At 39.0% G+C, this 15,965-nt stretch overlaps 1 protein-coding gene across 13 annotated transcripts in view; it reads right to left on the minus strand.

Moving 5' to 3' along the window:
* The window catches only part of LOC116426432 (angiogenic factor with G patch and FHA domains 1), a 66,480-nt gene that overhangs the window by 45,459 nt on the left and 5,056 nt on the right, over nt 1–15,965 (minus strand). The window contains exon 9 of one of the 13 annotated variants that reach the window (XM_076370350.1): nt 760–1,875. The exons of 11 other annotated variants lie outside the window; for them this stretch is intronic. In XM_076370350.1, coding sequence (XP_076226465.1) covers nt 1,813–1,875 — 63 coding nt within the window. In that variant the 3' untranslated portion in view covers nt 760–1,812. Of the gene's footprint in view, nt 1–759; nt 1,876–11,376; nt 11,727–15,965 lie in introns of those variants that run through there. One more of the 13 variants, XM_076370354.1, reaches the window with a different exon arrangement.

Genomic DNA, 15,965 nt, shown 5'->3' on the forward strand with positions numbered 1-15,965 from the left:
CGGCTCCGTCCTTCCCCGTCTTTCGGCTCGGCTGTGCGTCCGTCTTTCTCGGGGTTCGCTCTCCTTTTCTCTTCTATTCTGCTTGTCCCTTGTACTCTCTCGCTCTTACACACGCACGCACGCACGCACGACGCACGCACGCACGCACCGCACTGCACACCCGCCACCCACGCGGTAGAGCACGATTGATGAAACGGGTGGTGGTGCACACGTTGTCCGGAGAATTAGCTCATATTGTGAGAGAGTTAGAGCGGCGGAACGAGCAGTGGAAGGACCCCAGCCACGGAAAGATTAAAGAATGCCTCGTCAGTGACTTTGGAAATTTGAACGACCGACTGACGAATGTCAGGGCGGGATTTAATTCGGCGGCGAACCGACGCATGCCCCGATGCTCACTCGTCCGGACGTTCGGGACTTACCTACTGGGCACGTGGACTGAATTCGATTGATTCGGAAGGTATTCCGAGCGGCCAGAGAAATTGATTATTTTTAGGGTGCAATGAGATCCCCGACTTATGTCCTAATTGGTCCCGGGGTGGACAATGTAAGTCGAAAAGGACAGAGTAGACATATATGCGTATGTGTGACATACGTATTTATACGTGTATTTATCGAATTAGGAGATACATTTTGTTTTAACCCCTTGCCCTACGATTTATTTTTCAATTGTGATCGACACAACAACTTTGTCGGTAATCATTTATTAGAAAAAGAGAAAAATTCTATACATATTCTGTGTCTGTATTTACCCTATAATATAATAATTAATAACGGAAAAATAAATGTATAAAATGATACATGTTCCATGATACTATAACGTATTACTAGATGGTCTTCTCTTATTGCCATTAATATACGTTCTTTACCTTTAAAATTTACTTTTTAGTTAATATCAGAACATTTTATTCCACTGTTAACCCTTATCGGTCGCTAGCTTTCCATACGTGATTCTCACTAGGTTGTAGCTGGTTTTGACGGGTTCATTCGTTGTTAACTCTTATGTGACGTGCGACCGCAGCGACAAAGTACTGCTGTCACGTGAAAGGTGGTTTATGACCGGTAAAGGTTAAATTGTTTTATTATTTCCAATTTAGTTTCTTAACTTATAGTAGTTCTGTTTTTAAGAATAGAATTTAAGGGCGAGGACATCTGACACAGTAGCGTCATTACACATACATAAATAATGGTCTTAACTCTTGATCAATTGCACTTGTGTACTTATATTTACTATAAATATATTTCTATAAGTTCTTCAACTGTGTATAAACTTATATAATCTGAAATTCTTTAACCATAATGTTAGGGCGGAGAAAGAGGGTGTAGAGTAGTTGTCAGGATAACAGAAACAGAAACTCGAACGATAACAAAATGCATCACGGGTGATTTCGGGAGAAAAAACTAATTCTCGCTGCTGTCGATGCGTTACTCTCCGTGTCGAAATTGACACTCGCTCTTCTGTTCGCATTCGCTCACGCGTTCACAGGAATTGCCAACGGTAAAACAAAAGATGTCCTAACATAACAATATCTCTCATAAGCATCACGCGATCTTCCATGCTTGGACATACACTCTCTCTCTCTCTCTCTCTCTCTCACACACACACACGCGCGCACACTCACTCCTACAGTAAAAACGTTATAAAAGTAATCTGTTGCGCGACGAATTCTTTACTCAAGTGACTTAATATACTCGTTAAATACTCGTTAAAAACAATTCACTATCGCGCAACGTAGAGACGACGTAACTGCGAAACAACGTAAATTGGAGCCCCACTGTAAATACTTGCGAGCTGATGGTTGTATTGTGCATGTATTACTTGATAGTGAGGTGGTATTTACAGATTGATCGGTTATGCATAACAGTATTGATGAATAGCTAGGTAGTGTAGAAAATAAGATAAGAAAAGATGAAAACTGACCAATTAGATGCATGTTCCTCAGTCTAGCTATCAAATGTGTATAGTTACACATGGACATACAATTTTCTTCTACTATATTTGTTAGATTTGCACTTGGACCTACGTACAACGAATTCATAGTTAGTTTTATAAAACTAGGATTTCTTCGTGTCTAACAAATCACTGCATAACAAAGGGTTAATCTGTGAAGTATTTCCAGGAGTACACGTTCGTTCTATGCAGTATTTTACCAAGGAAGCGAAAATTACTAATTAACATCACTAGAAAGAATGTTCATTTCTGTAATAAAATTGAAGATACTATCATATTCTTAACCAATCTCTCTTACGAACGAATTACGTAAAATAAACGATCTATTAGCCAACAGTTCTTTATCTTATTACATGCAATCAATGCCAATGTAGGGACAAGAACGTGGTATTAAACACAAATCCTTGAAAAATCATATTTCTCATTAACATTAGAACTACCGAGCATTTAATATGATTGATATGGAACCTGTATAAAAATGGTAAAAATAGATTATTCTCAGTTTCTTCGGACACTCATTATAATATTCAAGTGAAACTATTTCGAAATCATCTCGAATATTCAATGCTTTTAAGGTATCAATCATTTCGAAACAAGGAAACCAACACCAGTCATTTTGACTTGTTTTAGTGTCAACACTAGAACTACCAAGTAGTTAAATTGACTTTTTGAAATTCCTCTATAGAAACTCTAATAGTACATCTATTGAAGCTGCAATTGATTTATAATTCAGTTTGCACAATGCAACACCAATTTATTTAATAATTTCTCAGAGGAACATCTGTTATGTTTTTAATAATTGCAAAAAGAAGGAATCAGGAATGGATCATTTTGATCCGTTGGTAATTGTAGTGTTAAGATATTTCACTGAATCAAAAAGAATACAGTAGATTTCCACTTGATTTTATGTAGTTTTTTATTCTTTAGGTTGGATTTCATGAGCAATCCTTTAATGACAATACATCAATGAAAAAATTAAAACTTTGGTAGTTAACTGTAAGTTAGTGAAATTTTTAAAAAGTATTAGATTGGTGGAATATTATTTTTACAATTTACACCATGCAACAAAGACAATAGATTAACTCAACTATCAACTTATTAGTACGCGACAGATTTAAGAGATGATTAGATAGAATATAGAAAATGTATTAGACAGTGTTAATACTGCTATAACTGCTATAATCACAAAATCGATGAATATTCAGAACGATAAAAAAATATCTATGAACAATTACCAACAATTCATTCATTCAGCTTATAAGGTATGCGATGAATTTTTCGAATCGCAATTATAACTTTAAACTTCTCTGCGACTTAATAAACGTCGCTCGACGCAAGCGACACATCTCACCAGCAAGCGACACAAATTCTCTCCTGACCTCGCGAATACGTTTCTCTTGATCAACGATCGTTTAACGGAAGATTGATTTCGATGATGTCATTGGTTCGCGTATGCATAAACCAGCACGCAATGAGTGTGCAGATTAAAAACCCGTACACTCGCTTTGACGCGTATCCACGCGTATGTAGGCCCACATACCATGGATACCTTCTGTCTGACTGGAATCTGGCTACGGGTTAGATCTGTCCGTAGTAATGAGATCACAAAAATCCAGGTTCAAAGCTGAGGACGCCGGTATCTGCCATTTTTTTGTCTCCTCCCCTCCCTGTTCGTTTTTTTATTTCGACTGGCTGCGAATTTCAAAGCGTTCCCCCCTCCAAAAAATACAATCATTCGAGATTACCAGTTCCAAGTAATCATTATACGCGGTCTGACTTAAATTTGTGGAATACTTAAGTGCCTACAACAGTTGAGCATTGCGAGCAATTTAACGCTCCGACAATCGTATTTTTTATTGCAAAATCTGTCATTAATCCCCTGTCTTGTGATTTCCTTTACGATTGCGTTCGCTGTAACTATCTTATTGTTAATAGTTTATTAAAAGGAGATTTCTATGTTTGTTTTACATCTGCGTGTACTTTAATGGTTAACAATTGTTAATAGAAACATAATATAATTTCAACTGAATTGAATATAATGACGGTTACATTTGCTAACTGTTCGAAATTTTCATCACAAGTCTAACATGATATCATATGATAATGGGCTAATGTATTATTACACTGAAATGTATTATTAGATCTTTATATTGTATTAATGTAAGACAGATATTAATTCTTTAGCTGTAGAAGCAAACACATTTATCGCTTGCAAACTAGTAAAATCATTATTATTTGAAGCGTAGAATAAAGCAGCAATTTAATTATTCTTAAAACGAATATTTTCGACTAAACACTGTATGGTAAAAATAAGTATTTTAATGCAGTGCGACAGGTTCTGAGAACAGCGAAATCGCATTTGAGTGACACTTGCTGACAACTACAAATTAAAGGAAGTCACGCGTAAGTGATACATGCTGTCAAAGTACTACTAAGAATTTCATTGAATTCTCAATTCCTGTCCGAAAATTAGATGGAATCTCTAATAGTGTGAACTGGGTGTTCGTTTAAGTCCAGTCTCCGTGAATTAATTTGTAAAAATTAATATTTGCATAGAGGTTCGCAATCTACCTATTACCCGTTTTCGCATTTTAATTACAATTAATCTGGCAAGTTGACAGGTACTCAGCGATCCAGATATCGAATGCAAAATATAACATTTTCTATGATATCGACGCGAGGTCGAATCGATCGCCGTAAATATCCATATTGCAAAAATGCATGACACGGGACATACTAGAAAATGAACGTAATACGTGTAAATGATAATTTGAGCAGACTATAGGCACAAATAAAATAACGTGTTTACATTTTTACTGATTAAATAAAATCCTGAAATACGAAAGTAGCAAGTCGTTTTGCACGTAAATTAATATAGAAATATCGTAACTTCTCATAAGAAGACATGGACATTTATCATTCACCATTTTTCAAATACTTTTTCGAAGCCATAAAATATTATGTTCACTTCTGAATATACGCAAATACTTTCATCAATGATCACATTAACAATTTTAATTAAACACTCGCAATAAATTTAAAAAATGTAAATTTCTATAATATGTTTTTAAAACCAAATTTCGTCAGTTTGCAGTTTCTTTTTGCGGCCATCGGAATTTATACGAGGATCACACTATTGAAAAATTACATGGCAGTATTGGTTTACGACAGATACCGGTGGACGATAGACCTCAGTAATTTTCTGACCGAAATTAAATCAAACAGAGATAAATTACGTATCTCCGGGGACCTTTCACATGTAATTTCTTTTTAAATTAACTTGTAATAACCCCCTTATATACAAATACTCGTTCGTAACGATCATAAAATATCGCTTTCCGATTTAAATTTATTTAAATCGCGCGTACAAGAACCGTCCCGGATAGAATTGCCATATTTAATGTTAACGATCCGAAATAAACAAAACCAGAATCCATGCGAATACACGGCACGCCCATGGAACAGCACATGAAAAGACGCAATTACGGACCCGTTAAAAGTGGTACTGTATAGCATTATGTATGCAAGCGCGTCGAATTGAAGTACGTGGACCGCGTTAAAAATTTTGTCCGATAATTTTCATAATTTCACGGGTAGACGCAGCATTGATGTATAAATCACGGTAGGCGATCGGCAGCGAGCCTTCTACTGTTCCTTTTTGCACACCTTCGCGGGTGTGCGAAGAGTACAAGATATAGTCCCTCGGATATCCTTTATTTTAACTAATGATAATCGATTAAATTCGTTTTGCTGCGTCCCCCCCCCCAAAAAAAGATTTCACGTATATTGAGGCGCGCGTTTTATTTAGGGAACAACTTCGAAATATCGACGAATTCGAAAAACTACCAGAATCTTTGTAAAATCTAACTCTGGGAATACGTGTAATCGGAATTATAAGTCAAAATTCGATGGCATTCAAGTATTTTGTATAAAAAGAAAATTCATTGAAGGATCGTTTACAAATTTAACACCAAAACTACCGACCAGATAGAATAACTTGTTTCCAATTTTTTATAAAAATTAGAACAGTACGTTTCTCGACCTTCGGACGGTCTCCTAGTCTTGTATCTGTATAAATACAAGAATTTATTTCCAGATCTTTCGCAAAAGTGTCTTCGTAATTGAAATACTTACAAACTAAAAATTTTGAAGCGGATCAATTTAACCCGTCTGGTAGTTCTAGCGTCAACAAATTTATGAAAAATCTTACAAACAGATCCTCCTATGGTACAGCAGTATGTTCCAAACCTTACTGAAACGAAGGAAGATCTTTTTCTCATTTAAATGTAATATTTTCATAATAACACAATGAGGTCTCGTATTTCTTGCCCATAATACCAGCGACGCGGGTCCCGAGCATTCCCCATAAATATGCCAACGGTTTCTTAAAATAAATACGCGGACAACCGTTGATTCAACATAATTTCCCACCGCATCAGATTCTCGGACGCTTATCGGGAAGATTAATAACGCCATAATAATCTAGTAATAACTAAAAAAAGCGACGGCAAGGGCAGCGGAGGAGGAGGACGGGCCGAGAAGCAATACCAGGAGAAAAACAGCGGGGAACGATTACATTAACCGGGAACATGATCGCCATTTATCGCCGGTGATCTTTGCCATTATCGGATAATAACATTACGACCGCGGCCGTGCCGCGTACTTTTAATCTATCCGCGGCTGATGTATTAATTGCACACGATTGTGACTTATAATTGCGTAGAAGGCTCCGTCGGCTTATCCGCGGATCGAGACTACGTCCGTGGGTTATTAGCCGGCGTAATGAAAGTGTCCGAATGTGTGAACGAGAATTTCCAGGAGCGGGCGAGCGTGAAGAGGCGCGTACGCTGCGCTCGCGGGATATATTTTCCTGGCCGGAACGAATGAATGTTCGGAGAGAAACCGTAAAGCTCCTTGCACACCTTCGAACATGTTGCGATGAGTAGAGCGATTCCTATAATACAGTCAACGAGACGGAGCAGTACACGTGAGCAAAATATTCATAGGATGATTGGTAGGTACACTCGACTGTCTCGGTAGCACCTAAGTTAGTTACATTTTGCATTTACTGCCAAGTTTTGAGGGTCCTATACACGTTGTGGCATATTGCAATGCGTGCATCACTAAAAACTATAGGGTTAAGTCTACTTCTCAATCCAAACTCGAAGTAAAAAGTGAGTTTTCTTCTCGAGTGAAACACATGATCCAATTGAGTCCTTTTCTCAATTCAAATTCAATGTCAAGCTGAGTGTTTTCTTCGATTCGAACTCAAAGTTAAATTGAGTTTTTCTCCAACAAAAACTCAAATCCATCGCAACATGTTTCAGCGAGTATGGGAGCCTCATAGGTTTCATGAAAGCTGCATCAGAGTCAGTTTGCTACCGTACTACTATTTTCCCTTAGTTTATCGTGCAATAGCAGTTGCTTCCAATACCAGACTGCATACGTTGTAACATGTATCATGAACCCTGAGTATTGATGCATACCTCGCAACGTGCTTCAACACGATGATGAATTGAGGCTTTCGGGTGTGAATCAAGTCCAATAGGAAAGATTCCCCCACATTATTCATCATTACAGTTGGATTCATTAGGGGTCTGATACAGAGGATGTATCTTGAACCCCAGACGAAGCCAGCTGCAATTACGGTGAAACGTTAGGAAAACTTTCGTTATTGTACACAGGTTACACTTGAAAGTCACAATTCAGGATAATCTAATAGGTGGCGAAAGCATCAATGCTACTATGTTTCAATGTGTGTAGGGAGTTTAAGAAAGGCTGGAGCGCAGAAAGATGAAGACAAGAGGGTGTTTGCCCCGCGGAGCTTCTGGGCCCGATGAGAACCGGCGAGAATCGGCTGCGTATCTGCATAAACCGGCACAGCGATGAACGAAGATCGTAGATAAAGATTGCACATTTTTTCGCATAACTTTGTGCCGTTCAACCGTGACTGACGCGACGACGGCTCTCCATGGATCCCAATGTAATAACGCGCGCGCGCGCGCGTTCATGGTGGACACACTCTGGACGAATATTTCCACCGATCGGCGTCCTCGATGTGGAAACGCGATAGACACGCGACGATAACGCACGAACCGGCGTGGAAACGTTAGTTTCGCGGATCGTAGACGTTTCCCCTCGAGCGAAACTGGACTGGCGAAGAATTTACGACGAGCGAACGGTAATCTCCTCGGGTAAAGAGATGAACCATTTTGATCGGCGTGCTTTTTTGCGTAACGCGGCCGTAGGAGATCGGACATTACGCAGATGGTTCGACGAACGTGGAAAGTTACGTAGCACTGGTGAAATGTGGATTTTATCTTTTAATTTTTAATTTTAACTTGCTTCGTGTGGGTAGATTTTATGAACTCAATAGAGAATGTCCAATTCGGATATTCTTCATTTTTTTTCTTATTTAGTCAATAATTAAGATTGATATTCGCATCTCTAATAATTTGCTTTGCAAAGGAAATAGTAATACCTTTTTGAACAGATCCTTTCTTTAATCGACGTTTATCTTTCCCTCTTAACACTTTGACTGCCACGTAAACACTCATCAAAACTCCTATGAACTCGAAACAGTTTTCTCCATTAACCAGAAACTGAGAAATCAAGATTCTCCTTAATAATTGCTCCCCTATCTCTCTTATATCTCGTATATCCAACAAAATTCGGTTCGTTCGGTACGTCACGAAAAAAATTGATGTCCACGCTTCTGTAAAAAATAATGTCACACGAATTCGGGTAACGTGGCAGTCAAAGTGTTAAATTCTCAAATCCCATACACAAGTAGCAATGTGTCTCAAAATATTACAAAATAAATCACAGTGTAAAGAAATTCACGTCTAAAAAACTCAAAATCCAACAAAGACAAACGAACATAAACAAATATATCATTCCAACTCTGTGCATATCAAGCTTTTCAAATTCCTTGCGAAGCCTACGGAAAAGTACCATTTTACGCGTGCCCGAAGGATCACCTGTTTCCCAGTTGCACAATTCGCTACGCCCCGCCCCGCTTCATCCAACGCGCTTATAAATATCTCGTAATAAATACCAAGATAACCTGCTAACAGGCTCTTAAGAGGGTTAATGGCGAGCCGAAGGATAAACAAGTGGGCATGGGGAGGCGAGAAGGCTCGAAAACAAGAAAATCCCCGTAAGAAGACGGAGTTAGCGACGTATCATCGGTATTCCCGAGCGAACGGGCGAGTGGGCCGTTTCTCGTTCCTTCTATTTTTTTCTTCTCTTCAGTTTCCGATGACGATCTCTCAACGTTGCCCCAAATTCCAAAGACAATGAGTCCCCTTCGGAGCAACCGAGGGAGATCAGAGCTGATCCTTGCCGTATCCTTGCACGCTCTGGCCTCTCTGCATTACATAATATCGAAACGACCTTGCGTTCCATCGCACCACCTGCGGCAGGACTACAACGTGTACGCTGCGTGCACAACTTCCGCTCCGAACCCACCTCCTCCTCCGGCGGCCGCCTCCTCCTCGTACGCTTCCCTCGCGGCGACTCACTCCTTTTTCCTTGCCCGTCCCGACCACGCCATCTCTCTTTTGCCCGTCCCTCGACGCTTTTTCTTCCCTTATCACTATTTTTGCTTTTGCCGAAACGAAAAGGGAACACCATGGCAGCCAGGGTGGCGGGAGGGGAGGATCGCACGAACGGATAAATAGAAGAAGACACAGGGAGGAGGACGCCAGCAACAGGTTTCGGCGGACACACAGCAGACCCGGGAGGACCCGCGAGTCAAAACCTTACGATTCACTTTTACCCGGCTCCTAACTTTTTTTCAACCGCTATCGGACGTGGCGGGAATCAAAACAACTTGCTCGCCGTCTAGACTGTTTGGTGCTCGGCTGGAAGAACTGATCGCCATAACAGGACCGACAGGAGGGGAACTATATACGCTGGACTCCGCGATATCGAGTTAGTGAGCACCAATGGCGGAGGTAGAAAAATTTGAGACTGGTATTTGGTTGTAACTTTGAGTGATTTGTGTGAAACACGTTAACGCATTGTTGATCAGAAATTTTACGCAGAAGCTATCTTATATCATCGGTTATTATTCTGTAATTATATATGAAAGTGAAACAATTTAAACAAACTTCAATATTCTTTATTTATACATAATGAACTGAAATGAAACTTTGAACATATCTTTTATACAACTTTCAATATTTTGCTTTTGCAATATTCTATATTGCCCTGCGTTTCAAAAATTGCAATGGCTAATGCAAATGTAAACACAAGTTAACTCGTAACCAGTCAATGATGCGTTAAGGAATAACTGTAAGGAATATATTAAATTTGGACAGGAATTTTGTGGTCGATCGTGAATTTGAAAGTAAGGTAAATGAAGTGCAAGTACAGAAATTATGGAAAAATTAATTAATGTTAATTGGAGAAATATATTCGACCCTTATTGCTATAATAGCTAGTATTATTGTAATAGCTACCCGCTAAACTATTTTAAATAAAGTATAAACTGTAAAATCCAAGATTTATTAATGTTGTCATTTGTGACTTCTTGAATCTTAGAGACTTTAATTGGACTTTCTTGATTTTGTATTTTTTCCTTAATAAAAGGGTTGCTATTCATAAGAGAATTCTTTTCAAATCAGTTACAAGAAGAATTGATTCTTTTGACAGATTCGATAAAATGTCAGTGTTTACTTGAACCAATTTAGAAAGTATCACGCTACATCTGATCTCGAGATAAGATTGCTTTTATTCCTTTTTTAATTGAATCGCGTTCGAAACTGCTGAAACGCAAGACACGAGTGCTTATTGAGCGCATAGGATTAAGGGACTTGAAACGAGACCATCAGCCAGCCATAACACGATATGATAAATATCTGAGCCTGGTGCACCGTTAAGATTGCGAAATATTTAGATTGGACGTGCTCAGCCTGAGAGTCGGAATTCCCTTAACTGATTTCGATCCACATGCTGCAGACAGGAAATATAATTAATCAACAACAGAATTATGGCGCAGACACCGTTACGGCCGATCTAAACCGTTGATTCGCACTTCAAAAACCGTTTCTAACATTTCCAGAAATATCACTCGATAGGACACAACTCCCATAAAATTGTAACAATAAATCAATATCACGAATATTTCTTTTTTATTATTAATGGAAATCATATAAAACGTGTCAGAAACTGATACACCAAGTAACATTCGTCTAAACTATTTTATGTTTTAACGTTTTCATATGATATTTTCATATTATATTTTATATTATTTCGATCAAAGCGAATATAAAATTTCTAATACAATTGAACAAAAAACATTTCATTATCAAAAATTCGAGGATTTAAAACAAAGATCTGTTCAAAATATTTCAATAACCGAAAGCAAACATCGAATACCTTAATTTATAAGATTCTGGCTATCTTTTACGCTTTCCCCGAGAAATTTTAATTTATAGCCATGTAAGCCGTTTCGACTTTTCAAAGCGAAATCGTAGAAAGCTCTTCCCGGCTGGCGATTTTATGGAAGCACCACGAATCCTCATTCCGTCAAGGGGAGCCCACGTTGGATTATTTATTATGTCATTAATCAGTCGAGTTTTTCCTGGTGGTGGTATAAAGGGCAAGCAGATGCAATATGGAAATGAACGTAAATCGTAAAAGGCACTACCGTAGATGTTCACGCTGTATCCGTGAAATGGTCCGCGACGGTCGCCGGTAGACGAGAAAGTCCATAAAATGAAATTGTTGCAGTTTCCGGATGTAGTTTAAGAGTGCCTTACAAGGAACCGCACTGCAACCAATGCATTGATTACGCCGGGAGAAAACTTTACAGTTTCGAGTGAATTGCCACCGTTGTCATATTATTTACAAGCGACGAAAGAAAAACGTGTAATCCAACGGTGGAACTTGATAATATTGTTACGAGTAAGAGAAACTCTTCGCCTTGGATTAAATCAAAAGTTATGTACGCTAAGTGGCGCCAGCAATTTCTTCATTATCAATTAATGAAAAGGTGTAACGATGTTTTAAAGTAAGTTTCAGAATTGATCCAGCACAGTAGTAGTTTATGAGAGAAATTTTGGTAAGTTCTACAGTATATTTATTAATCATGAAACTAAAAAATTTCATGAAACAAAAAGTGATTAATATCTCTGAAACGTTTTAAATACATACAGAGAAATAATACTATTATTCCTTGTAATTCTTCCAATAAAATAAACCCAAGTTTCGCAATTCACGACAACTTACAACGATCCGTTCAATCGTAGAAAACAATATCTTTAAAAATACAATCCCCATCTAGAGAGTGGCCATAAAAAGCGGTTGTTAACAGCTACTTAATTTACTTAACAACCAGTTTCTATATCGGATTTAGACATGCACAGTGGTGCACGAGGTGTAATGTATAAATTAACTCTTTTAACATGTGGACGTTACCCATTACATTCCTAAGTCCTAATTAATAATTCAACCAGTCGTGAACAGGGCTTACGAGTCAATCGGGAAACGCTTATTATTAGACGATAAATCTTGTTCCGTGACAGGCCGATAATAAAAACCGCTCGCCGCGCGGCGAAGCACTCAAATAAATGAACCTGGCTGAGATTTCATTCGGTCAGATACGGCACACGTACCACCTACACCTGCTAACGGCACTTTCGCACCACTCGCGACAATTTTACACTTTATCGGATCCTCGCGGTTTTACTGTCAATCGCCATTCGAGGGCTTTACAATGTCTGGTTTACGGACTCTCGAATCGAACGCAGGCCCTCTTCATCCGGTAGTGATGTACCTTTTCGTTTTCCTTCGGTTCTGGTGCCGGGCTTTCACCCTGAAACCACCCCCGCGGCTGTATTTCCACTTTACGATGTGGCCGATGCGTTCGACAAAGACGCTGCGTCGCGTAAAAACAAATGGTCGATATAAAATTCTGATTGCCGACTGCGATGTGAAACGACCGGGACAGAGAAAGACTCGAGCCGATACTTCACGCAAACGTCTCTCAACTGCGAATTATAATAAAGGGTCTGGCGGAGTAAGCATAGGCAATATACCCGTAGCAACAAATTCAGTATTTATGTTTGCTGGGTAATGCTTCTTGCCTCGCATGCCATTCTTATTGTCCTCGTACTTGTAAAATTGAGATGGGGTGGCAACCCCTAACATTGTAAGCATTTTTCTTTATTACTATTTAACCCCTTGTTCTATGATTTCTTTCGCAGCTATGCTTAATAAAACTACTTTATCGTTAATAATTTATTACGTAAAGAAAAGAATTTTATGCTTATTCTGTGTGTACGTTTACTCTAAAACTTCATGACTGATGACAAAAAAGTAATATTTCGTTTATATTGAAAACAAGTGAGTAACATTTAGATTTGTCGAATTTAGCTTGAAATTTTCATCGCTAGTCTGACATGATATTATAGAGTAAGGGGTTAACACTTGAACTACGAACGTTTAATATGATTAATATGTAATTCTTATAAAAATTGTAGCTACAGAGTATTTTTGGTTTTTTCATATGTTTATTATAGTATTCAATTGAAACTGTTCATTTTTCAAATCATTTCAGATATTTAATAATTTCAGAATTAAAAAGAATAAAGTAGGTTTGTATTAGCTTGATTTTATGGACTTTTTTATTCTTTAGGTTGGATTTGATGAACAGTTTTTCAATGGCAATTAATCAATGAAAGAATTAAAACTTTGTTAATTAACTGTAAATTAATGAAACTTTTAAAACTAGTGGATTTAAATTTAAATTTAAATTTTGATTCAAATAACAGCATTTTACAATATAAACACATTGCACAGCTATGTTTTTACTTTATGATTCATATTTACATACATTACTATCATACTAATATTTTTATTAGAACTTTGAATAACACTTATTTAAATATTTTTTCAAATTACTACTCTTAATCATACAAAACACATTAAAAAATAGACAAGCTAGTAAAATTAGATAACGTAAGAATTTCATCTGTTTCAATCAAAACTTCAATGCTATCTTTAAATCGCTACCCTTAATATTACAACCGCAAGTTTCATACGCTTACAAAACTAAGCACCAAATTATTCATAACAAGTAACAAAACAAAGAAATAATAAAACCCAACAACACTTTCATTCTCATCTCGCTAAAACCCTGCCCGAAATTTGAGTTTATCAATTTCCTCGGAGACATCTGCGGAACGAAAACACCCCGCCAAAGAGTGTTCTACAGAATGCTAAAACAAAACAGCGAAGAGAAAAGACGCGGGGCGTGTATTTAGAGTGGCAGGAACAGTGTACCGGGGGCAGGGGCGGCAAACAAATTCGTCCGAGGAAAAAAAGAAGCCAGGAAGGCGAAAAGGAAGGCCGAAAAAAAAGGGAAACGTCGGACATCATAGGGATAAAGGTACAAGCAAATTAGCAGCATCGCTTCAAGGTACACAGAGACGAGGAAAAACAACAGTCCCCTTTCCTCTTTCCCTTAATCCGCCCCGCAACTCCTGTGTGCCCCTTCCTTAAGCCGGGAGGAGCGTGCAATAGAGCATACGATGCGTCTAGACAAAATAATGATTTGGATTTCAATACATTTGCATTCATTACCCCGGACACCCCGTCCCCCGTCGCCCCCTACGCTCAACGCCTCCCTCCGGTGCTCCCGTTTTCGTTTCACCCCCGGCCCCTTGACCCCCACGGATCCCCTCTACCATTCCGTTTCATGTCTCGCAGAGTTACGCTCGTTATCATACGAATGCTCTGCTCGTGCCGTCGGCGCTCATTTTGTCGCCGTCGAAATGTGATGCGGCCGGACGAGTAAGCAGCAGCCAGCCGTCTAGCTTTTCGGCATGCGGTTTTGTGCACGTATGTAGGTACATATAGGGTGTTTGAAAAATATATGTCACGACCGCCGCGGCGTGTGATTCTATACCTTTCGTTTGATGGGAAAGCAATTGCTCGCGAAATTCGTTCTGACCTTGGAACAAGGGTTGACATTTTTTATATAATGCTCTACTTATTGTGGAGGTGAATAGATAGGATAGTAAATAAATAAATGGTAAGGAAAAAGGATATTGAATGTCACTGTTCCTTACTTTTCCTTTCGAACTTCTACAACAATTTGCAAGTAAACGATTCGACTCGTGATTCCTTTTAAACTACGCCTGACCCTGATTTATGCGAAAATCCGTTCTACGTGAATTCGTTTTACGCGAATGAAAAAATAAACAAAGTCTGTCGGTACAAGAAGAAACAAAATATTGGAAAGAGAAGTTGGTATAAGTTTTAGAAACATATATTTGTTTTACATAGTCAAATAAAATCAATAACAACAATGACATTTCAGAAAACAAAAATACATTTTTTTCAATAAATAAATAAAATTTACCTTGCGAACTTCTACAGCAATTTGCAAGCAAAGCATTCCCCACCCACGGTTCTCATCAAAATATTTACCTTCGTTATAAGTAAAACATGATATAAAAAATGTTAAGCCTTCTTTTCAAAGGCAACATAAATTCTGCGACCCCTTTGTAACATATTTTTCCCTGAAACGAGAGGTATAGAATCAAACTGTGATGGTCGTGGAATATCCTAGAAACACCCTGTATCTACAACGCGTACGTGTGTGCACGTATTTACGAATCCGATAGGTCAGTCGGATGAGGGTGGCCGCGGAGGAGAACGGACATGGTACAAGGGAAGTTGAGGGGGTGGGGACAGAGTTGAGCGGTGAAAATTGTTAGCGCGGCGCGAAAAAGGCGAACAACCAGTCTGGATTGTGAATTGCCGCGCTGCGACCGCACCGACGGTCCGGCTAATGAATGGTCAGCGTGCGGCATCGGCCGACGCCGGCTTGTTTGTTGTGCACACCTTTTGCATCGGGCACACACGTGCTGCACCGCGCCACGCCGGTACCGAATCGACGAACGTGTCCCGTGCACGCCAATTGCCGATTGACGTCAGTCCGATATCACGCGCGACGCGGCGACGCTCGCTAATATACGAGCGCGGGGACCGTCCACGGCGACGC

Source organism: Nomia melanderi, chromosome 8 (genome assembly GCF_051020985.1).
Source record: "Nomia melanderi isolate GNS246 chromosome 8, iyNomMela1, whole genome shotgun sequence".
NCBI classification, from domain to species: domain Eukaryota; kingdom Metazoa; phylum Arthropoda; class Insecta; order Hymenoptera; family Halictidae; genus Nomia; species Nomia melanderi.